A 26532-nucleotide genomic window follows, 5' to 3' on the forward strand; every position below is an offset into this window, starting at 1 on the left:
GAGGGCTTTGATCGGACGCAACACCGGAGCGGGATTCCATCCTCATACTCCAGCTGTCGAAGGAGATTATTTGGCGACGCCACAGCCAAAGGCGCAGCCTGGCTAACCGGTCAAGCTCAACCTTCTTCTGCAAACCTGTGACGGTACTTTGGTCTCTCTTTTGTCCCAGACTCCCCCACGAGCCGCGTGGTGATCCACATCGCTTGTATAAATCGTTGAAAGTCGAGACCACCAGTCGCTTTGGAGAGAGGTACGGGACCGCGAAGATGATCCGCGTGGAGAAAAACCAAAATCTTTCGTTTTAGGATCGTCCGTTTTACAGCTCGTACGATTCTCATTTTCCGGAAAAAGGACATTGCTTGGCTATCGGAATGGCCCAGTTTGCTACAGGTTCCTTCAAGAAATGCCATACACTCGTTGAAGGTGCCTTAGGAAATAAGTAGGACAAAATTTCACGTGGCAGTAGTGCAATTAATCAGATTCTACTACTGCCTGCGCTTGACGGCAGCGTGCTGCTTACAAGATTTGAAAATTATCCAATTGTATAGCGCAGGTAGGTGTAGAGTGAATTAGTAGCACTTTTTTTCATTTCATTTCCTTCACACGCCTCCAAGAACAAGAGAAACTTCCTTGGAATGATGTATCGCTCGCAGCGAAGTTTTTTGCGGACCAGTTGCGAGGTGAGCCTTTCTCCTTTGGCAAGATGGCATGGCAATTACCTACAGCAATCCGGCTGACCAATTTACCCGGGATAATGATTTTTAATATGCACTCAAATATTTTCCCCCTTCTCGAACGGATGGCGTTTAATTAAGCTACGAGGCAACGGTAAAGAGATCTGCGATATGAACTCACCGATTCCGAGTACCGGACCGAAGACCGTCCCATCCTCGACTGTCGAGCAGTTCCATCTTCTGTCACGGAATTGGTGCTGACACTCGGCGATTCCGGCTCTCGCGCCTCGTGCCACACCGGCCATGTGATCCTGATAGAGCTGGCAAAGCCTCCCCTGCCCTGGAGAGAGACCGTTCAAGTTCGCGCAAAGTGGCGATGCTCCCACCTCGTACAACTCCGTCGTTCTCATCGCCTCTAACTGGCGTATACCCTGCAGGCCTACGTTTCTGAAACATTAACCAAATCCCGTTCTATCAATCCATTTTACACCTCAAAAGCGAATACCATTTTATCCCCCTTTACTTCAACGTTGCCCCTTTCACTCACAGAAGCCAGGAAGCCACTGTAGTGGCGCCCTTTCTTTTTTTTTTTTTTTTATATCACTTCTCTTATGTTCCATGTATAATCCTGAATTCTCTTGCACTTTCAGGTAAAACAATACTTAAACTTTTGAATGATTGAAATTTTTTGTGAATCCATAAAAGTTTATGATTGTTACAAATTAACACATGCAAAGAAAAAACAGCGTATTTTCCTGAATGTAATTCGTTAGCGGAGAAATTTGATGATAAATATAAGCTAAAAACGCTTGGGATTCATTGGTTGACAAAGATCTCAAAATAGCCATTCGATTTACAAAATCCAATGTGTAGGGGTACTTTTCACCCTTTTTACGGGTGCATATAGATAGTATTGCGGTTTGCACCTAATCTTCACCTAAAATCGTATTGTCTCTAAATAAATATTCACATAAATCTCATTCAAGACCATTGTCTCAAGCAATGTTAATAACTCACACTGTTTTCACCCAATTTTCGGGGTTGTTTTTACTTTTATTAAATTTTGACATCATATTCGCATTCAGCGTCGAAAAATACACGTGAAACATATAATTGCACTTGAATGACAACAGAAAACTGAATTGCCTAACTGAAAGGGTTAACCCTATCTTCATTTGTAATCAGAAATCCTCAAAGTAAGACAAAAATCATGACTAGGCGTTGGAATTCGGAACACGAAGTATGCGAGGCCCGTAGTAGACTTTTTCTGTCCACGTGCAGCTTTCTAACGGTTTATGCTCGAATTTCGTTCGGGTTAATTGCGGCTATTGACAGGTTAGGTTAACGAAAAAAGTTGAGAGCGGAGACGTGTCCGGGTGTTTTTACTCTGAGCTGCGATTCATTTTAGTTTAAAATCCCGTCAGTGATGTAGGCATATCTATAGTTCCGAATGGTTTCAGATTGATAATTATTTCGACACTAACCGGCCTTTTCACAAGTTGAAAGTCACTAGGTGAAACAAGAACACAACAGACGCCTTTTTGGTATAACCAGAATCCAATTCCCCGTATATTTCACCCGCTGTTCAACTCTGCCGCTCTCTTAAACATTATGAAATTTCATCGGAAAGAAATTACCCTGGGATTTCGAATCGCATTCCGGATTTCGAGGTGGCGAACCTTTCCGTACCGATCTACCGATCGGCTCATTTTAATTTTGAACGCACGCGGTCAGCCGAGCGCAGGACGATTAATGAAACCGGTGAGGCGAGCTAAGCGCGCGCGATGTTCGGTTACGAAAGTTAATAGAAAATGGTTCGCGTCGGCGCGACAAAGGCTTTGTTAACGCCTCTTTAGGGGAACGATTAGGCAACCAAGCCGAGCTAAACTACACTTTAAAACTTTTTATTTTACTGCTCTCCTGACGCGGCCACCCATTAACCACGTCGCTCTCGCGCACAGCTTTCCGTATATCCAGCTTCTGCCATGCATCCGCCGTGTACGCGCGTATATCAAAAATTCCAATATCGATTTGCCGATCCCATTACCGTATCGGTATATCACAGCAACGTTCAAACTCAGGTTCGAGCAACAAATTAAAGTGAGCAAACGTTTGCGAAGTCGGTAAATTATTCTTCTACCTGTTGTCTTATAATTCTTCAATAGTTGCCGTCGTCGGGCTGACGGGAAATATACTGAAAAACAAAATCATGAAAGCATAGACTGTGCGGTTGCGTTCTAGAATAGTACGAAAAAAAAGAAAGAAAGAAGAGTACAAAATTTCTATTTTTCTCTGCGTAGTTGGGGGAATATGAAAGAAGTAGAAGAATATGATACGAAATAATTCTGGAATTCATGGATCCTATAAGGTTGTCACAACGTCCAATTATATCTACCACAAGACTGATATAGTGAATACGGACGGATGAGTCAGCCCAAGGATCAATTTCGAGTAACCGGTATTGGCATTCCGAGAGTTCGATCCCCGAGGGTAGGTAAGTAAAGAAGCGGGTGTGTTTTAAGGCGGGAATTTCAACACCTCGCTGCCCGAATCGCGGTGAGCGGGCGCAGAAGACGCTGCCCGATTTTACGGGGGCCCAGGGTCTACTGCGTAATTACACACTTTAGATACCGATCTCTGTCGATCTCCGTCGGCGTCGAAGCCCCGATATCTTACCCCAAATTAGGCGCACCGGAGTCAGGAGAGCACTCGTAAATCCTTGGTGGCTGCTGTATACCTGCACGGCAGTCTGACGATGAGTGTGAATCCTCGGGCTGCGCCTTAACCTACCTCTACGATGACGAAGAAGAAGAAGACGACGAAGAAGAAGATGAAGAAGAAGAAGGAAGAAGAAGACGAAGAGGAGGAGCTAGTTTTCAGCTATCACGCCAGCGTTGTAGCGGTCAGCAGAGGATAGGCGAGAAGAGTAACGGCCCCGTCGCTGCAGCGGTTCCGACTGCGAGCCCGTTCCGCTCAGCTTAAGCTGCGCCACTGGACGCCAACGTGCCGAGTAATTTTCACCAAGCGCTTAATTATCTCTCCGATTTGATCTCGGACGCGCGATAATATTGCGTGCCAACTGACGGGGCAGGTCTGCAGGAGATATCCGGAAGGGTACGGTGCCGCCCATTTAACGAGTGCATTCAACATATCTCCTCTCTTCGGCTCTCTGTCCACTTCTCTTTATCCGCCTCCTCCTCTCCCTCGAGCTCGCTGATCGTCAGGAACGACAAGCAGGTGCGGCACGCTCATCCGTAATCCTCTGTAATACGCGGCATGGCCGGGGAGTCAAATTGCCGAAAACGGAGGAGCGAGAGGAGGAGATAAATTTTTAACGGGGTTATCAGGGGGGCTAAACTTTATTGCGGTGCTCTATAGTCCGGGAATCAAAAGGTTCTTCATTCCTCGATATGACGAGGGGCTGGTGAACATTTTTTCCATGCACCCATTACACTTGTAATTGCATACCGGCGTACTAAAATATTGTTCGCAAATCAGGCTCCTCAGCAAAGTTAACCATAGAATAATTGGCGGATCAAAAATTGTGAAATTCCCCAAGAACCTGCTCTGTCAGCGCTGCTACAAGAATAATAATTTTCTACATAAGTTAGTTGAACGTGAAATATATTAGAGTATAAAATAAAAGAAACCAAACTTCTTACCCTTGAAAATAACAACCTGGATATCTTTAGTATTTTAGATAATTCAGACCTGAAAACCTTCATGAGACTCGCTGCTTCTGTCAATCATATCATAGATGATATAGAAGAACTATCAATTTAAGGAAGCAGACATTTACGTCTTGCTGTTAGTGCAACACACTTCTTTGTACTTACTGTTGTATAATCTTTTCAGATGAGACAATTAAAAAAACTTATATAAAACAAAGTATTGGCAGGAAATGTGGAGTACTTCACGCCAAATATAAATTAGTATAATTTACGAACAAGGTAAAAAAAAATATTTATATATATATATGTGTGTGTATATAGATTCGTACGTGTACAGTATAGAGGAGGAGTAGGTAATTCGAAGTAATGGCGCGGTAAGATAATGGTGCTATAATTACAGAGGATATACCCATCCGCTGCTGCACCCGTTGCACCAGGTGCAGCACCACGGTGCATATCGACCGGTTTCGGCTTTGTGCTGGCGCATAAATAACGTGCGGGCATTCCGCGAGCTTGTCTCTACTCGATTTCAGCAAACAGCTACGTACAGACGCAGCCACGCAAACGTAGATGTTCCGTGATCGTTTCTGAAGCTGATTAAAATTGAGAGGAATAAGAATGAAATTGAAAAAAACAGATAACCATTTCGGGCCTTTTATAAATGCCAAGTTTTCTTCGGTGCCTATAAATACTTGCAGTTGTCTGCAGTCATCTGAATTGAACAATAAAAATTTTCTACGAAAGTTATGCACTGAAATTCAAACGCTTAATTTGTATTTGTTTTTTATTATTATTTGGGCCCTGTTCTTTTTGGAAGCTCATTGTTGCCGACTGGAAACGACGTGAAATTAAGAAAAGTGGAAGCCTGAATAGAGGCGAACAGGAGACCCTTTAAATAATTACATGACAGAATTACTAATTACAAATGAGATAAGTACAGTCGACGGTGTCATTTTTTTTTTTTTACTAGATACAGATCCTATTTTTACAAACGTAACCGAAGTGGAAGTAAAATAAGTAATGTCGAGCTGTTAGACATTTTACGTAATATCATTAATTTCGGAAATACACGGGATTTTTTCCTCTCCTCCTTTGATTTCCATTCTTTTTTTACGGCGGAGAGGGGGAGGGGCGGGGGGGGGGGGGGTTTGAAAAATTGTTCTCATTATAATCACGGAGGCTTGGGAGTTTTGAATGACGAAGGAATAATATATGCGACGTCGAGTCGTTTGATGTTTGTCAATATTTCAAGCTTGTGAAATGTCAGTTCTTTAAACTTTCCTGCGCGACCCGAGCGCGTAGCGATGCCCTGGCTAGTTAATTGTTTTCTCTATCGCTTCTCTTTCTACCGAATAGGTTTATTCTTAGATAACTAATGGCTCGAATTCCTTCGGCTGGACAGATCGTTAATATCACAAATACCCAATCAAAATTTATCAACGAACTCACATACTTATATCTATATTACATACATACATGCGTATGAACGCGCAGTAAACTCAACCTTCGGTCCTTCTCTCCGTTTACACGGCTGCCCCAGGATTCCAACCATGTATATTACTCTGCTCTGAAGATTATACGGAGCTTCCGGATCATGACAATCTCACCCTTTAATCTCGTTACAGACTTGACTTGGATCAAGTAGTAGGAGGGTATGAGGCAACCACTTAAACTCCCATCTTGACGACAGGTTGATTCTATCGGTTATGAGATATTGAAATAAGTAGGTGCCTATCACGAGAGACTTTCTTTGTCAACCGAAGCCCGGAAGTGGTTATACTTGATTCGGTTGTTATTGGCTGTGAAATATCTTTCTTTGATCGAGTGTTAACCGTCCAGCACTTCTTCGAGGCAAAGTTTCCGTACCCAAGCTGTAGGTGCATCAATATTCCCTTTACTTACCTGGGTATGGACGTAAAATATTTGAAACGTCTTCCGGCGCGCTGGTCTGGGGACTTATTCTCTCATCAAGCGTTGCGCGCAATTTCTTTGTGCTTATATACCTCAGCGACGTCAAAGACGTGCCGCGGCATCGACGATAAGCCAGCAAGTATACCTTATACTCTTTGACGGGACGCAAATAAAAGAGCGGAGTACAACACTCCGTATCTTATCTTTCGCGACGCTGCATGGATATATGTATATACGTATGTATATACGTCGCATAATAACGGAACGTTACACCGAAAATCTGATTTCACGTCGCTTGAGCAGTACAAAATAACTCTGTTGTTGCACAAGAGAACTGCCACAGCGACATCAATCATTTTCGGAAAATTCTAGTAAAAAATCTTATCGTCTGCACCGTGCGAAGAGATCGTGTGATCATGAGGATGAAGTTAGTAACGTAACTCCAACGATGCATGTTTAGAAAAAATCGCCAATTCGCGCCTTTGTGACTTTCTGAAATTTATTAAACCATTATAAACAAAATATTCACTGATTCTGAAAAGCCATCTCCTTGAAAGTCATCCTAAAATTTCCCAACGATGATTTTTTCTCCCGATGGATCGTTACGTTAACGTTAGTAACTTCAGCCTCATGTGTGATTGGAATAAATTTTTTAGTGGCAAGCCATGAAACGAGAAATCATCTGCTGCAACTTAATGCCAATTGATTTTATCATGTATTTATTTGTGCTACGACAGTTTCAATTCCATCGACTAGTGTCGTGCAGTTGTAACAATAGCAATCGCTGATACATTTCTGAGGAATGATTCTTTTCCGTGACTTATTGGAACGTAGAGCACTGAGTTTATGCTTCTACAATTATTCGGAATGAAGTAAGGTCTCTAAGTCACAACTTCGACATCAGACACCGAGTAAGTTAGTATATTGGATCGGTATCTATTTGAAGATCAAATTTCAACCCAAACTGTATAATCTTTCTCAGACTAATAGCTGGGCTTGACGAGATTTAAGGTAGGTGTAAAGACTTCTATACGGAGGCGGATTAAATCGTGAAGTTTCAATCCTCGGTTCGCGGCTTTCGACTGGTTTTGATAGTCTTAATAATCAACAAGCATCAACCATGTGAAAAAATAACCGCGTATAAAGAGGCTTTCTTCAATATTACCTTCAAAATAAAGAAGAAGAATCGGCATTCTTCGCTGAGCCATTGCCACCATCCTATTTGCACCTTTTTTGCTCCTCTTTTTCAAATCAAAAATGCAAAAATCGAGATTGATCTTTTCTGGTCACAGACTTTAATCGAATCCTGGAGGCCTTTAACTGGTCAATTCTTCTTCATAAATATCGGATTCTGGTACGGCTACTGCTGCGATAATAACCACCGTTGAGTGTCAAAAGTCTTGTAAAAAAATTCTCAAAAAACAACTGTATAATTTGTAAGCGATAATTTTGTAACCAACTGGCATTACTAATTCCTGATTTCTAGTAAGTTCTATTAGTGGCTTTGTAATATTCAATCATACGGCACCATACAAAGAGGTATTATCGCATTTCTCTTGACGTGAATAATCGACATCGTCGATATAATAGTAAGTAGTATTAGCATGGTCAGAGCCGGCTGACAATGCTCCATTATAAACGTACCGTGCAGAAGCTTATTGGCCTCCGAAGGTGTGGTAATTACGGAGAACGTGTTAAAAAAAGTGATGAAAATAAATATATGATCGCGATCTCGTGGGGAAAAAAATGGCATAGCGAATGATCAGTGATCGCTACTACCGCACTCAGCAGTCGTATACTGTTCACGTGTTGGAGTGTCGAAATACGACCACACACACACGGCAGGAGTCGTGCTCAAGTGTTTCTGCACGTCGTTACATACCCTTGATCGAGGATTGTCCTAAATCAAGATCTGTAGCTATGCTCTCGATGGTTTTGACTATTTGAGGAGTATGAAAAGATAACTCCAACATCCCGGTGACGAATGTGCGGTTGTACAAGTCTTTTCAGAAGGTGTGTAAAATACAGTTTCCAAAAAACAGTTCTCGAAATCGTTGAAATATCACGTTGTTCTAGTGTTTATAGACGTTCGCATATGATTTATACTGTCAGACGAGGAATTTATCCGGACGATAGATTATTCGAGGCGGGGTTAAAGTTCTGAATTTGAAAAGTTCCAAAAGCGCCTGATTCCGAATTATTTGGTGGCGAAACTTGAAGTGAAGAAATCAAACTTTGAAGAGATAAAAAAGTTTCGAATGGTTGGAAACCCGACGGCTCAAAGTTCCAATATGCAAGATTCCGAAAATTTAAGTTACTATAGAGCGAAATTCCGTGATATAAGGTACGATAGAATAAGATTCCGAAAATCGAAATATACTCACACGGCTTAGTTTATTCAACGAGCGGGTGTAGAAAATTAAAAAAGTCGAAATTCAGAATGACCAGGATTCCGAACGTAAAAATACGGAAAATCCAAAACAAGGAAAGATCAAACTGGTGAACTTTGACCAAACCAGAAATTCACGGAACTGAAAATCTTGGATCATTCAAAATTTCAAAATTTTCACATTTTCGCAGTTTCGGAACTTTAACCTGTCCGAGTTATGCCCTTTGGGTACTTGGCACTTTCGGAACTTTGAGCGTCGGGTTTCCAACCATTCGCAACTTTGATGTTTTCTCAAAGTTTGTTTTCTGTACTTTCAGTTTCGCCACAAAAAAATGTAAAATTTGGCGCTTTCGGAACTTTTCGACATCGGGATTTCAACCCCGCCTCGATTATTCCAGCCCTTGGGCGCATTTTCCTTTTACTTAAATCTAAATCTCCGTATGTTAGGCTTACAGTTTCACCTTTATCTGGCGGTTGCAGTGGGAGAATCGAGAAAGGCTCAAAGTCAAGAAGTTTACGACAAATCCGCGGCGTCGCGACGACGTGCCTTCGGTCATTCCGAACCGAACCGTCGAGCAGTCGCGGCTTTACTTATACTTTTTGATTCGTCGACGGTTTCGCCGTTCATGGAACGAGGAATGCGCATTGTGTGCGTATACCCTCGACCATTTACGGTGATTCTCCGGGACCGAACTCGATCCCCCCACCCCCGCCGCAGAATGTGGGAATATTTATTGCCTGCACTACCTAAATCAAGAGAACCGCGAGGAGAATTTGATAGCAGCCTGTACCGAGCAAGTTTAATCGTTGCCCAGACCGGCCTGGAGGTAAATTAAAAAAAAGGCTTAGATTTGTCGAGGTGCCTACGGTGTCGACTGTCGCGTGGCAGGTTGTCCCTGGGAATAAAAAAAAATAAACTTTCCCGCGAAGGGGACACCTGCAGGACGGTTTACTCCAGATTCCCGTCCTTCGTCCCTCCGCCAGCGTGGAGTCCGGGGCAGACGCGGAGCCTTCGGCCCGGACGCCACGAGGAGAGGAAACCGGTTGCAGCCACGTAGGTTAGGATCCGGAGATTGCTCTTCCCAGGCCAAGGTGGGCTGAGCGATGATGCTCGATGGTGTTAACACTCTTACGACGCGACGCTCTCCACCATATGCACGAAGCCGTCCTTACCCCGTGTCGGCCTGTGTCCAGAATACTAAGCGACACGTTGAACCACGTTCAGGGCAGTTCGCGGAAGCTGAAAAGCAGAAGGGACTCGCCGAGAATACGACCACGGAATCGAGGGAACAGGTGACCAATGGCTCGCGCGAAACGACCTTGCTGAAAGCTCTTGATTCCAGGATGTAGAAACTTTTTTGCGAAACTCTGCGGGACGATTTTCAGAAAATTCTCGAGTTTTTCAAAGATACGTTCGAGATGTCAAGAACTGAAAATATATGTAATGTGTATGTGTAATATATTAATATGGCAGTAATACAGTTAGTTTGTCGCGAGTAGACAAAAGCAAAAGATTCTGCACGCGCTGCTCTTATCTTGCAAATTCCATAGTTGTTGACGCGATTCGATAAATGAAAGAGATGACAATATCGATATTATATATTATACATTTTTATTCTTTTATCGTTAAAAAAAAGAACTGCAGTGTTCGATATTATTATTGCATGTATATCATTATCTTCAAAGACTTCCGTGAATTCTGCTATCAGAATTTCTGTATTAAATGACTCAAGGTACTGGAACGAGCTTTCTTTTCTCATTCGTATAAGAACAGATAGGCAGATTGTAGTATGGTATTACCATACCCGTAGCCGACAATGCTCTATTACGAATACATAAGAAAAAAACGATTTACCGACCCACGAAGGTGTGGTAATTACGGGCAACAGGTTATGCAAAAAGAGAAGAAGAAAGCACTCGGATCACGTACGGAGCAAATTCATGTCTTATAAATAACTAATATTACCCCTCTTGATCACAGCAAGCTTTGAATACGTGTATGCGCGTAACTGTGAACACAAACCACACTCAATGAGAATGGTGCTTGAGAATTTCATAATAACGGCTGTGCACTTATTTGATTCAAAATTGATATCGGAATTATAACAGCTGTTTGCGGTGATACAAGGCTGCTCAAAATATCCCATTTTTTTTTCAACTTTTGCAAAGCTTTTACAATTCCACGTAGAAATTGAAATTATCTTTATAATCAGCGAAATTGATTCACGGTAAACAACTGACGTCGTACCCTTGCTAGGAATCAGTCGAGTTCTCGAAATGTTGCTCAACATCACGTGTGAACTTGATAACACTGACACCGCGTTGTCACCAGAAACATCAGCAGCGGTGAAATAGGGGAATGTAGGTTTTACGGTAATGTAGATATTTTTACACTGATAAGATTACTCGCGATAATGAGTTTATAACGTACCACCACAAATTTGCAATTCCAGTGCAATTACTTGAGTCGTATTCGCACCGTATACCTGATTAAAACGCAAAGTGAAATCCTAGCTAATCATCCTCCATCCACGAAAAATCCATCCACCAAAATGTTCAACAAGTGTTTAATATTTGCAAGCCTCGTCATAACCGTGGCCGTGACCGGCCATGTGATCCTACCACGAGCCGTTCCGGTACGAGGAGGATCCGTCAACGTCACCTACGTAGGGAACAGTTTGTACGTAGGAAAACGACAAAGCGGCGACTGGCTCTTGTCCCGCCAGTATGTGTACAAGGCAGCCGTCGCGAATCGGGTCGTTGTCCAGACCCTGAATATCAACTCGGTCTACAACCTGACCCTCATAACAGCGTTTGACCAGGCTGTCAACAGGACTCTTGGGGCCCTCCCGAGGCTCGTCAGCGGGGGACCAGGATACAGGAACGCCACCTTGTCCTTCGTCAGTAAAGTCGGCCAGCCAATCTACTCTTTAGTCAGTGTATTCGGTCGTCGATGAGACCACGATTACTTGCTGTGAAACTTTGTCATCATTTTTTTAACGGAAAGAGCCATCGACTTATCGACGTTTGTCTGGATATGGTGTTGGAGGTACTATTGGAATCAAATCAGTATTTATGAGTGTTGTAATTATTTCACGAGGAAAAATAAGTGGTCAATAAATGAAAATGATTTAGAAAAAGTCTTGACTAAAGTAAAATGAAGTGATTGTCACGCTTTGAGTGACTGCGATCCATCGTCAAACCTTATCCTTAACTTTTCACAAAACAATAACTCGTAAGGCTTGTCATAATCGATACTTCCTTTGTACGAATTGAATATGTATGCGGTTCTAAATTTTACCTTACTGCGAAATGGATGACAAGGTTTATCGGTTTCGAAGTTTTGTAAAAGGAGGTTCGAAAATTTAATCTTGTAAAGCGATCACTTAGCTTCTAGCCAGTCTGCTACGACGAATGAGCAGTTAACCTCAAGTACCGCGTAACAAGCGACAGCGAGACATTTTACTCTAGATTATAAATCCGATTTCGTAGTCTTTGCAGGAGGCACAACGTCGAAGAAGCGGTTGGACGGTACGAAGATGAAACCGGTTGGCGGCGTAGCTAAGGAACTTCGGAATTACTCTGGGGCTAAGAAACGGTTGGCGATGCCTTATGGCGTTAACACTCTTACGTTGATCAAGCTTTCACCCCGCGTTGTGGCTCAAGTGACGATCAATCGGCTTGATTATTTCTCATCGCATATCATCGCGCGTGGGGAGTAAATATCGGAAGTTGACTGACTAAGGGAGAAATTCGTCGAATGAGATCACTCCCAATGAGGATTTACTGCGAAAGTATAACATGCGTGATATAAATTACATGCCAGCCAAATAGTCGATATTAAAATACGTCAATAGCCTAAAATGCTTATTAGCATCGGACATGTGTGTTCACTGTGACGTTTATAGGCTCACCAATTTTACTGTTGAACGATAGGGTCGAGTTTGTCTGCCCGGTACCACCGCTGACAAAAGTTACATAATCTGGAAGTGTTTTATTCACCGTATTGTCAAGAACTACCAGATACGTGAGGTAGAAACCCTTGGTGATCGTCAACGTTTCGTTGACCATGCGGGACGCAACAGCTGACTAGAAGACGGTTCCATTGTTTTAAGGCCAATCGTCGTTGTATCACGAGGGCGGATATTGCCACGGCCATGATGAAGACCATCAAAATCCAATAATTTTTCAACATTTTTGAAAATGCAGTTGGTGTTCAGTGCTGTTTCTCAATGTCACTCTGATATCGGTAGGTTTACTTACGAAACTGGACTACGCTGCAACGACTATTTATACCATTGAAAACCTTATCAATTTTCAGATTATTTTGTAATTCGGCGTCAAGTATCTTTCACCGTGTCCAATCATACTGCGCAATAGTGATCTATTTCTACAATCGATATCAATCTTGAAAATACTGTTACACGTGATAACTTTTAACAACGTGTCATTAAGAACCATGGTTATGTCTTCTTAGCTACATCCTCGAGTGACATCTGTTGTTTATTTATTAGCAACCATACACAATATACATACCATACGTATGTATACTAACGCTTTGTACGTTCGAGAAGTAATTAGTCAATAAATTTTACGAATCAATCAGGTATAACATGTATCCGACGAATGATACTTTCCCTCGGAGGCAAAATGACGTGATAAAACTCAGATATTAACCGCGAAAAATAGTACCAGACTCTGACTGTTACTCCGGATCGCATAGTCGACCAAGAATTCGCAATTTCTGAAGCTAGTTGACAAAGAAGCCGATAGAGAAGAGCGATCAAGGGGCCGCAAAAAGGATCTGCATAATATGTAAGTATACTACGCGTGGTACGTGCGAATGCACTTTCACTGCACTCGCATAAGCAGAGCAGCACTGGAGATTTCAAGTCACGGACAAGTCCCATATACCATCCAATCCGATCGGCATAAGCCTGCCCGAGTATGATTTGCAAGACCTTTCGTAAGACGCGGAATCCCGATCGAACAAACCAGAATGTACGGTTGGAGATAGCGATCTATTTTCACATTCACGACTCTTGAAAGTAGTTCAAACTCGGTCGAGAGGAGGATTCTTGTGTCGCTAATTCTGCAAACTTTGAACAAAGAGTATTGCGAAACATTTCATAGTGTCTTTGAACTCTGGTGCTATAATAAAAGGTATCTCGAACCTCGACACAAATAAAATCTTGCAGAACAACGTGTTTAACACGTTCCAAATCTTCTTTCGTTTCTGCCCTCAAACGTGTTGAAACATCGGACGAAATTTTGCTTTTAATAGTATGAAATTTACACTAGCCGACTGAATTGGACTTCCGGGAATAAATATAATACCAATTCATTTTCCCCGCCAACATTTAAGAAAAAACAAAGTAAGAGATAAATTTTTAGAAGAAAATAGCTCCCCCGGAATTGCGGAATTACCGGATTGATAATAATAATCACCCATGCGGCGCAGCAATGAAAATTATTTTCTTCATTGTGCCAGCGATATGTTGTGTTCATTCGTGACAATACGAGCCTGTAGCTTGCGGGGCCTAAGGGTAAAGTGTCGGTAAAACAAATGACCGCCGGGACTCGATCGATGGGCTTAATTGGCGTTGAAATAACGGTTCAACGTGTTTAACGCAGCGTAAGACGTGCAAGCGTCCGAACGTGATTCATGCGAGACGGATGGAGGGTGGTTACAGTCCGATCAGGGGTAACTAAACCACTACAACGGTCTCAGCAGATACACTGACGTCCAAGAGAGTTACGAATTTTCACCGAGACATGTTGTTCGTCATTGTCATGAATACTTGTCGCGTAAATATGGAGGGTTCCTCATGAATTTCGAAAAAAGATGCAGGGATAATCCATAGTCCATACTTGATTCCTTATTTGGTAGATAGATTCAAATGTATTATTCCGTGAAGTCCATCTCGAAAATGAAGTGAAAGTAACAAAGCGATAAGAAAAAGAGAAATTGTTTCACGACCTACTTCTTCCTGTCTCGTAATTTTTCCACGCTTCGTACCCAAAATATTGAAGGGATGAAAACGAGCGTGGGAAGACTGCCTTTGACTCGTGAGAATTCTGAGAAACGAACAATATGGTATGGCTAATTTGTATCTTTAATGACGATAATTATTACCGTGTTCAAACTAAATGTCATGCTGCAGCCGCAGGTTAATCCTTTGCAGGCACATGTTAATATACAATCAGGTTTCTAAAATTGGTTAAAATCCATTTTGACGGTGCTGACTATAACAGTTAAAACCGGTTAAGGACCGGACAGTTAAAGTCGGGGTGGTCAAAATTCGTCAACGCTACTTCCAGCCCGTAAACCTGTAACCCTGCGGTGCGTAGGAAGAAAAATTGCGACATTGAAATACCCAAAAAAGAAAGAGAAAGAGAGATATTGTGGGGAGGGATGAATGGAAAAAAAATGATCGCGAAACCCTTGCGCTCTTTCACTGCAGTCCAAAGATAACGTTTACTTTCTGTACCACCCGCCCCCAGACTGACGTTAATTATTGATGCTATTTGCAACATCACGCAGCTATGCGTACTGATTTATTTACGTACCAACATTTTATTCAAGCTGTAATGATGAATTCGCAAAACATGTTCGAAAGCATTTTTTTTAAATCAGATAACAACTCAAATTGTATGGTGAGATTCCAAATGAAAATTTAATCATTGTTGAGATAATACATAGAGAAGAAAATTAACTCGCGGCTGAAAAAAATGAAGATGAAAAACTATATCGTCATTATTTACAAGTTCATCAATTCTCGGTGTATAAGCACACCCGCCCGAAGCTTCAACGTCCAGGATATACATAAATAAGAGTCGCCGCCATAGTATGCGAAAGTATAATTGTGTCCATGTAGGTACCGACTGAGGTGGCTGAGCAAAAGGATCCTTGAACGAGGCATAAATCAGTTAATGTGATTGGATATGCGACCGCACCGAATTTATGAACCTGCGAATACTTGAACCTTGGTTATGCTCCATCATTTCTCCGTCGTCTCGACCATGACATTCGAACTAGGTTTGGTAGCCACCGGGGTACATAATTGAAGAGACAAGTATCGATAATATATGTTTCATTTGTCGCGCGTGATTAACAGGATACCGCAAGCTCACAGTGGCTACGGAAATCTTAAATAAACCCCGCGAGGTACCAATCAGGGGTGCCTCACGTCGGGGATGGGGAGGCAAGCAGCAGCAGGTAAATTAGTTCAACGAACGAAACCGGTGGCTTATCTCGGTAGACAAGAGATAACTCGGAAATTAGTCCTTGTGACGGGCTCGCGCAGAATCAGGACCACCGGAGGGCAACTCGATATCGCGGGTGCGTGCGGTAGGTACCAACACATGTAATGCCCACGTCAGATTATGCCTTTTACAATATAGGTACGCCCTGGAGGAGGTGGAGCGAAGCGATTCCCGATACGAGTCCAGCATCGTCACCGCGCGGTGCCGGAGACAAAGTTTAATCGAGCTCTTCGAGGCCTCCCGCACTTATTCAATCTCGGGCAAGGATCGTGGATCGTGAATCGTTCTCTCCGAGGAACGGTTTGGATTTTACGTTGGAAGTCAGCGATAAAGCAGAGGCGACGCTAAATTGGAGCCCCGTAGTGTTTATCGTTCCGCTACCTGGACTGATCCTTTCTGCCGTTGAGCGCCAGGACTAAAATCAAAAGGGATGAGGGGCAGAGATCCTATCTCGACCTCAGAAGCTGCTTCAGGATATTCACGGGTTGAAGGGTGCACAGGTATCCGTTCAACCTGTACCAGCAATACAGATCTGGTGTAGTATTTGGTAATAAAATTTAGCCGAGACTCGGGGTTGAATTGATGACTGGGCAACGAAACGTACGTCGCTTTCGCAATACGTAAAAACGTACGCACCCTCTTGGAATCGCTTTGATTTACTCCCTGCAATCCACAGGTAATCTGTTTAATTTAATGGTCGCCACAGGCTGCTGGTTTTCACCGACAATTCAGCCGGATGGGTTATATTTATTGCATCGAGCCCCGTATTCGAAAAGTACCAAGTTCCACCTCCCGATACGATTAACCACAAAGCGGCGGAATAAGAATGAAGTCAGCCTTGCACAGCTATTGGACCGGTTCGGGAAAGAAGAAAAAAAGTTACAACAAGGTTTCTTTTTCAAGAAATTCGGGTATAGGTATACGTATGACGTAGCTCGACTTCCCGCAAGCAATCACTGAATCTTGCTAGATGAGAGCTAACGAATGGTGACGACAGTGGATTCATGCTGTTACCCAAGGTTTAAATATCCTCGTGAAAGTACCAAACAGCGAGAGATTCCAATGAATAAAAAAAATTTATCCCTCACAATCGTGTGATTCTTGTGGTAGAACGAGATGGCGAGGTGATAAAGAGTGTGATTTTGGAAGAAAATTGAGTACCGGAAGGGAAGGAAGGAAGCGTGAGAGATAGAGGGGACCCGCACTTGAGGTGGAACTAAATTTATGAAAATAACGGATTCCTAGTTCGTTCCATTCACCCGGCTCCATTTCGTTCGTTGTCTGCTCATTTGTTGGCCATTGTGCGCGTGGGCTTCCTGCCTATAACCCAGGTCCATCCTCCAGGCCAACAGCGGTGACTAGCGAAGCTGGTGGACGACGACTCGTGCGGGCTCAAGACCCTTTGGGCCGTAAAGCGAACTCTGTATAACCTCCTCATCTCGGTATCTCCCTCTTTTTCTCCCCCCTCGAAGCAATGCGCACGCACATTCCCCCCCGAAAAATGAAACTGCCCCAACCCTTGGCGATTTGTTCCGGCGATTATTTAAATTTACCGAACGAAAAGAGCGAAAGGAGGAGTGGAGGATTGGAGAGAAGGAGCCAGGGAAAAGGGGAGAAACGCGAGAGACACGGTTCAACCCGTATACCCAACGACCAGTTCTCGCGATCCAGTCATCCGAGATGATGGAGGGATATACGTAGTACGTGCGCTTTGCGTTATGGACATTTAATATAGGTTAGCAATGGTACGGAATGGAACGGTGTGACGGATATATGACTAATTTCCTCAGTACCGGCAAATCGTTGCAGCGAAATCGTTTCGCTTCGTCTTACTTAGGGTGGGTGGTCGTGGTATTGAGAGAAGTTTACAGGGTTCCGGGAGTTGGGAAGCCCAAAACTGGCCATGAACTGGTCTGTATAAATTATGGTATTAACCATCACTAGGGCTTCGTCATCTACCACGCTATTGATACCAGCGTCAACCATAGTTCTTCATGAAATTTGCTAGAGAATAAAAGTGGCAAACATACTCCTTCATCGGCTTTCTCATTTCAATGACATCGAACGCTGAAGGCAGAGCGCCTCAGTGTCATTCATGATTACGGCTTATGCCTTGATGAAAGATTCCAATGAAGTTAGGATAAGCGATGGAGTCCTGAGAACCGATGAACCTCATTTACTGACGCACACACGTACGTCGTGAATCCCAGGTATGGCATAAAGAATCTCCGACAGAGACACTGCAGGTTGTGCAGTGCGCATCGGGCTCTAAGTCAGAGACGCTAATATCTCAAGCGCGATAAGTCACCGCTCTGTAATCTCCTAAAACAATAAAGTACCCACGGCGGGTAATATTTTGGTCGGACAGCCCACGCCGCGATGCGACGCACTGCACTGTACCAACCAACCCAAAAGTAATGCCCTGTCTCCTAATAGAGTGCAATAACATTCATATGCGCATTCGCGTGGGCTGCTCATCCTGCACCGGCTCTCCCTCCCTCCAATGAACCCAGAATATCATTCGTACCCTCCTGCATACAATCTCAGAAGAACAGCGGAAGCTCGTAAAGGGATGAAGGTGGGTGCTGTCTCGACGGAAAACCATCATCATTACACTTTTTATATCTTCAATATATTTCACTGGGATGAATGAACAGAATAATTGCTTTCCTTTGACGTATTACATTTTTGGTGCCGTATCATGGTGTCCAGTGGTCATAGAAATGTCCTTAAATTTTGCTTATCCTTAAAAAGTCCTGGAAATATCCTTGAATTTGTTACGAATTTTTTACTCGACTATATAAAATTAATATTTTATACAGTATATGCATCTTAGCTGAAATTATTGATTGATGAGCAGAATACTGGTCGACATTTCCGTACTTTTCCAACTGTTGGTGTTGTTTTTTTTTTCCTTTCGGCAAAATATCATCCTAAGCCTAGTTGCGGAGCGTCTGGAAGATAAATAATATCATCATGCTGACGAGGAGTATCACGAACACGTCGTACTACGCGCGGTCGATGTTCTGTTCTTGGTTTATAGTTTGTACACACGATGGGATACATCTGTTTATTTCACTGTTTAACATAATCCGATCATACTGTGCGTTGAACGGTGGTACACGCCTACCTCGCTTTATATATTCCTACTTCACGTTGCTTATTACATAGGACGGATAGCTAGAACCTACTGATCGCGGTTGCTCGGTGTGATATAACGCAAAGAACACTTTGAAAAGTAAAGCCAAGAGTGTAAGTCTACAATATAATTTCCGTTTAGTTTTCCGTATAATTTCTGCAATTTTTCGACAAGCTCAGAATAGATTTCGGGTATATTTATCAAATTTTCGTCTCAAAAACACTCGAAGAAAGAGACGCCGATGATGAAGATGAGGTGAAAGATGAAGAGAAAAAGGTGAGCTGATCGTGGCCCACTCGGGGTCCGTTATCTCTATCTGGAGATCGAACCACACCTGATTCGATGCCTGATTCGACAGAAAAATGCATCCCAGTTGATCAGTGGACTGTGAAGATTCCGTAACTGTGACTCGCAGGGTGATCTGGTTCGGCTTCATATTTTGCACTGCGGCAAGGGTCCGAGTCGTACATGATCGAGTAAATCGAAGTATACTATCGTCGTGTGAATAAAATTGGAATCCCCGTCCGCAGAACCGGCATCTAGCCATGCAAATACAAGTACTATGACGCTCTTGATAACACAGGTCTGCGATGGTTTTCCCTGACAAAACTGAGTAGTAATTTCGGTAGGTATAATGTACGGATCTATGAAAAAAATATTTAAAAAATTCTATCGCGTAAATTTTCTAAGCAAAATATTTTTTCTGTTTTCTTAGTACTACTAGAGTTGACTTCCAATTTCTGTGACAAATATGTGATGTATTAATGGTAGTGTTGATATTTAAATATTCATCTATCCTCATTAGTTGTTGTTTATGGCGATTTTAAGCGTATTTAGAGCTACGTGAGTAGAAGAGGAAAAGATTGAACAGGAATTTTGAAGAAAGTAGAAGAAGATATCTCAAGTCTTTTTGATTTATCAGTTTTACATTCTCTATATTTTATTTTTTCATAAAAATTGTTCAAAAATGTGTAAATATGCATACCTTGCATAAAAATAAATCTCAATGCGCAGCAAAAAAAAAAAACTAGCGCTATATTTTAATTGAACATACCTAACTACCTAAAAAAAAAAATTGTTATAATTTTAAGGGGAAATTAAAAGCTATACTTCGCGGGCCCGTGTAATCGACATTTCTCCCAGTGGATTTTAAAGTTTTAAGCTATTTCACGTTCGCATCGAAGTACAGAAAAGCCTTTCCTGCAACCTTGTAGTAGGTATCTCGACTTGGAAGGTTCAGTCCGAACTAGTTTGAGAGAAGAGCGAACAAAATGGAAGCGGGGCGGTAATTCAAGGATTGGTCACGCAAGGGAGGATCCAGAGGGTTCGGAGGGTGCGCGAAGCCGAACGAAACGGCCGCCTACTCGCGCCTGGATTTTATTCTCACGATTTCTAACCTACGAGGCTACGACCTCGCCGGGCGTATGACAATACACCATGCCTATATAAATGTAATTCCGAGTTTATGCCTGTGTCCGCGTGAATGCGGCATATGAATGGTGACATATACATACGCACGTGTGATACACAAGCTTCGCATCTTTTCGACTCCCCGCGCAGATCAACGCGTTTAAATCTTTCCTCGCGCTGTATTCTCGCTGCTGCCGCCGCCGCCGCCACGCTGGTCCAACCGCTTCGGCAAAGTTAAGGCTGCGGGACTGACAGATCGTCTACAATATATCGTTTCATTCCACCAAACGATGGAAGTATGCATGTGTATTTGTACAGGACTAAGTGTAGTCGTCTGTACATTCGTGTGATGCATCTATAGATAGTAAGATGGAAACGAGTTTCAGTCTCAAAAGTCACTCCCCGCCGTTAAAAGTGTTCAAAACCCCATAAATGTTGCAAAAATTATCCAACTTTCGTATGAAAATTATTAAAAAATATCGAAGCGCTGATATCATCCACCTCCCACACTTTTAGCGTTCTCAACCTTGGAAATATTGTGAATTTACAAAATAGTCTTTCTTTTGCCTACCTTGCGCATGTATCATGGAAAAAAAAACAACTTGATTTAGTCCTCATTAAAGTAAAACCGTTACTGCCCGACCTTGTGACGCATTCCTGACGCGGATACTAAATTACGAACATAAACGTACGACGCGTACATACGCAACACTGTACGTAGGTACCCTGTGCGCGGTTTTATAGCATCGTACAATCGGTGATATGGTTGCAGAACGATGGCTGAGGACGCCGCGAGACGCCGAACCCCTGTGGAGCCACGGAGTAAGCCAGTCATGTAAAATTACTTGGTGAATGTATACGGATAGATTATAGACCTATACACGAGCGAATTAGTCAAGATGAAGGTAGTTATATTGTTCGGGCACCAGTCGACGATCAAGCCCATATCACTCCGCCACTATCCTTCTACTATTATTTATAGATCACGTATTTACATTGTCCGGATTCTAATTCACTACCGTACTGTAGTATGCGATGTAGTATTGTACGTACATACCTATCGGCTAGGAGCAACAAAGCTTGAGCATAGTCGTGAACCCGTCATCATTACATATTATGTGAAACTTGTATTAGATCCATTACCGATCATTTTTCACGCCCACATTTGTTTACATTGTGAGTTTTTGTCTTTCAAGAAAAATCTGTTCTTTGGTCGCTGACTGTGAAACTGACGAGAGTCGGTATGCCTTCTCCTATCTGGAATATAATCAAGCTTGGAGAATTGCGATAAATCAAAAGTCTCACGGTTTACTCTACTTGAGTGAACTAGAAACGGAGGCGAATCCGTCATCCCTTGTCCGCGAAAACAGGAGAAAGGAAAAACAAAAAAAAAACGAATCAGAGATAAGAAAGAAGAAAGTAGATAGACTCATGTGCATCAGGATAGGATATTATCTTCTCATCTAATTTATTGCGAGAGTTTTTGTTCCATCCGCATGAGGACAAACGTTGCACGTAACAAATTTCTCAGAAACGTGCTCGCGAATACATTAATCCCGCTTTTTCAATTACCCCGCCGATCTGTCTCTGATTTCTTTGACCCCTGTATCCGTACACCGTAGCCCGAATGCACCGAGTGTGAATGATCGAGGGAGAGAGAGAGAGAGAGAGACAGAGAGCAAGAGTAAGAGATAGGAAGAGAGGGAGTCCGAAACCTGGATAAGCGGTTTATCCCATAATCCCACTGTTGATCGTTAGATCAGATATTTCCAACCCCTAAATCGCCTCCCCATCCCTTATTGCCCAAAGCCACTGAACCATATCCGACCTTCGGAGTCATGTCCTCTGGTCATTAGAATACGGAAATAAATTGGAAAACTTTTCGGTGAAAAAAAAAAAAAAAAAAATGAACAACAGAACCGAGAATCGAGTCCAGAATCTACGAAAGCTATTCCGCCGACTGACACCACCTGACGACCGCCTAGCGATCGTCTAGACCGATAGTCTGGATGAAAAAATAGAATACATACGTGTAGAACGGATTTTATGGATAAAGATACAAAAAGTAGTCCATGCATTAGCCATGTCAACGAGAGATCGCGATGCGCCACCCGACCATACGATATAGTTCTGTGTATCGGCGTCAAGGAGTGTCGGAGCTGCTGATGCCGTACGGCAGGAGTGTATAAGTAGTTAGTTTTCTCGACGAGAGAAAAATTAATGGGTATACAGGCGCACACGCACGTCGGTTACTCGCGTGGTACCTGCCGCGTGTACTAACCGAGTGAAATATAGCCTGAAAGAGCACTCGCGGAGCACTTCAACTCGGAACCAGGTTGATAGTTTGTTTGTTCACGGTTTAAAAAGCTCGGTGACTCGAGATCCTTCGCCACCGACACTTTTCGCCGGGCTACTTCGTCCTCCGATCACGGGCAATGGGGAACCACTACTGTTCTACCAATTTCAAAGGATGCGCTAATAAGACCGAACCACAGCTTTCTGTGTCAATCGATTCATTTAGGAGGGTGGGAGGGTACCTTGGAAAGTCTGATATCATACCTAAATTAAAAAAAAAAAAAAATGATTACACTTGGAGCAATTTGAGTTTGAGGGCTTTATTATTTACAATTTCAAAAACATTTTAGAATTTTTTCATTGAAAGTAATAACAAAATAGCGACATGACGCATATAAGTAGCGAACGACCACGTTTTTAGTCCGGAGGCGCAGATTTCTCGGTCAATTTTTATCCGATCGACTTGAAATTTCAACACAATCTGTGAAACTTGTCTATCGATTCGGCTCGTGGCTGAATTTTTCAATTTTAATCTCAAAATTAAAAAAAAATCTCGTCAACAATTTTTTGGTTGAAAAGTGAAATTGTTTGTTCATTATCGTACAAACTTGAAATTTTTTTTTTTTTTATTGAACATTAGGGCTACGAGCTTGATCCCGAAAAGGTGTTTTTAATTCAAAACAATTCTTCTATCTGTCACAAGTTGGTCGGTAATGTCAGAAGATGCGCCACCGCAAAAGTCCTCGAGTTCGGAGTCGTTCGCTGGTTATTTACGCCATGCCGAAGTTTTGTTATTAACTTCAATGAAAAAATTCGTAAATGTTCTTGAATCCATAAATAATAAAGCCCTCAAACTCAAATTGCTCCAAGTAGATATTCAATTAGTATTTCCCGATTAAAGGTATGTCATAGTCTACATTATTCGATGCGACTGCTTTTTCAGGTTTTTCAACGCAAGTTTAAACTACTTTTCATTTGAAAAAGTACCAATCCGGTCACGGGTCTGAAGTCCCGTGGGCTCGGGGTTCTCCCTGGAAGCGTTACCATTCCCACGGTGTCGTGAAACGCGACTGATGCGAGCGTAACACTACCCGAGCGTGTAACAGCTCCAGATAAGATCAGCTGTACCTCGAAGAAACTAGCGGTAGAATTTTTATCCATCGTAGCTGCGGAGCACCGAGCCACGCCATTGCAGCTTCTTGCCCGGCTTTGGGACGACCCAAACAAACGCCACGTATCACCCATAATAAATAATACTAGATTCATATGATATGAACTATAATTCGCCCTAGTTCTGTGGAGAATGGTTGACGGAGAAAAAAGAATTAATTTTCACAAATTTTCGACAGCAACTTCTTCTGGACTGATTCATTGATTTCTTTCTGCCATTATTATTTCCTTGAATCAATAAATTTCGATTCTATACATCGAAAAATAACCAAAACCTTTATTTATCACTTATAAAGTTTGTTTATGTCTTTTTCACGTTGATAATTATGTCTAGGAGTTTTTGCTTGATAGCTAATATGGGTGCCTATTCAGAAGAACAAGGAAAACGTTTTCACAAAGATGTGATGAACTTTATCGTTATTAACGTCATCAGGGGTAGTATAATGAGAGCATGATGGGAGATTACGTTTCAGGTTTGATACGGGAAAGTCCATACGATAATAGAAGAAGTACGAAAAATATTCATTCTTGAACTTTGTTTAACAATTCTTCTAGATCTGTAGTTTATTAATTATTGTTTTTGAATAAAGTTGATTTAAATGAAAAACTGAAGTTTCTCTAATTGTTATCTACAATAAATGTTTGAGAAAATAGGTAATGTTTCTTCGAATCCGAAACTTCGATCTGGTTTCTATAAAATCAAACTCTATCTGATAAAATTATTTTCTCATCTATCAGTTACGTGGAAAAAATCGAAACGATCACGTCTTCTTCGTCTTCGTTGTTGGGAATTGTACGCACCTGCAACGAGTGCCGAATTCAACGATATGTCTTCATCTCTGCTGCAGAGGCTTATTACAGCGGCGTTTTATAAATCCATTATTAATGAACTCGCGGGGGTTTCTCACCGCGTGCGCTTTACACGCGAGCTGAAAGCGTGCTGACGAGTGTCCTCGTTCTCATACGTACCTACCACGCAGGTGAGTATGAATAGCTACGTAGGTATACATATACATGTGTACAGATCCAGTACGTCTGCGTAGGTATATGAAAATCTGCTCGTCCGACACTTTGTATACGTATAATACGTGTACGTAAGAGCAAGTCCTCGCAGTAAACCGGTATTAATATCGCGATGTTACGGTGCAAATATTTCCAGGTTGTCAAGTCACGACGGTCGAGGGCAAGGAGCTTTCCGAAGGAACGGCCCTCGATTTTCAAGCAAAGCTCCCATGGGTGCTTAACGACACAGGCTGCGAATCGGCAAGTCTTCGAAATACGTAATGAAGATTTTATTTATTTCACTGATTCGGCACAACGTTGAATAAAACGGAGTCCACTCAGCTTTGGAAGCGAGTATCGTTTCCTCGTATCTTCGTTTCGAGGATAGTATTTTCGCGATTTGAGAATGATCATCAAGAATTCTGTTATCTCAATCGTTTGCGAGTCAGCTCATACATACTCGTCGTAAATACCGTTGTGGGAGAAAAATGATTTCTTTTTCACCCTTAATTACCGTATATATGGCAAGGATATCTGTTAAGAAACACTTTGAACAGCAATAAAGTCAGTTTTATCGGGGGAAACCTACACGCCGTACGAGGAGGCCACGGAGCCGGAGTGTTTTTACCTACGTAGAAATTCTTAACGCCTCGCCCGCTTCGTCGAGTCGCTGTTGTGTCCTTGCAGAGTGCGTGGGCTAACGCTAAAAAGAATTTACCTGCACCTATACCGGTACCTTATGCCGCTGGTGCGGCTGCTGCTGTTAGTTTCACGGTTGAATTAAACTCTTCTGGAATTACGTGATGCAGGAATTATACGTATACCGTATACGCCCTCGTGTATACAAATATTTCATTTTATACATCTATAATGTGTATGCAACAGCCGGAGAGTCCATTAATAGATTTTCACATCAGGGAAATAAAAGGCGATGGAGCAATACAACGCCGGCGATGATCGGCACTTACGCAACTGGAAATTACCACTTCGACTTGCAACCGAAAATTGTGTCAAAATATTCTCCTTCCTTCGTAAGGATGCATTTTATGCATTTCTATATTCGCAAGAACAAAGTCAAAAATAATACTTGAGAAGGTTCCGGTCGTGTGGTCGTTATGTTGGGCAAAATTTCACTTTCAAAATTGGGGGAAACATGACCGATGTGTGGAGGAAGGTTTATAAAGAAGAACAAATTACCAGTTCCCGGTAAAACGACTCGGTTATAGCAAACTTACAAATTGACCATTGAAAACCTTACAAGAGAAAAAAAAAATGAATACATACTTGTGAGAAAAAGTTGCTCATCAGATTTCGTGGAGATCGACAAAAAATATCGTGAGAAGTGTCAATGTTTGTGAAGTAAGGACGACAGCGGGTGTTTCGTAACCGAAAATTTGAAAAGTGTTCGTGTCGCGTCTCGTCCGCCGAATACTTACAATTTTTCACGTGTGCAGGATGTATCTGTACCAATCGTTATTTTGCCAAAATTCAAAACAAACAAAGTTGTTTCCTATGACATATAAAATACCCATGAAACCGATTTACCCGCAGGGCAGTGGAACGATAAATGGCGTTCCTCTTGAAACGTCCACTGCACCCGAGGTT

The 26532-nt window shown here is 42.4% G+C and overlaps 1 protein-coding gene across 1 annotated transcript in view; it reads right to left on the reverse strand.

Annotated features, from left to right (window-relative positions):
- LOC124225037 (protein Wnt-5b) overlaps positions 1-26532 on the reverse strand; it is a 52093-nt gene that overhangs the window by 19278 nt on the left and 6283 nt on the right. Inside the window, exon 3 of the mRNA XM_046637439.2 lies at positions 856-1121. Within this exon, the coding sequence (XP_046493395.1) occupies positions 856-1121 (266 nt within the window). The remainder of the gene's footprint in view (positions 1-855; positions 1122-26532) is intronic.

The sequence above is a fragment of the Neodiprion pinetum genome, chromosome 1 (assembly GCF_021155775.2).
Source record: "Neodiprion pinetum isolate iyNeoPine1 chromosome 1, iyNeoPine1.2, whole genome shotgun sequence".
NCBI classification, from domain to species: Eukaryota; Metazoa; Arthropoda; class Insecta; order Hymenoptera; family Diprionidae; genus Neodiprion; species Neodiprion pinetum.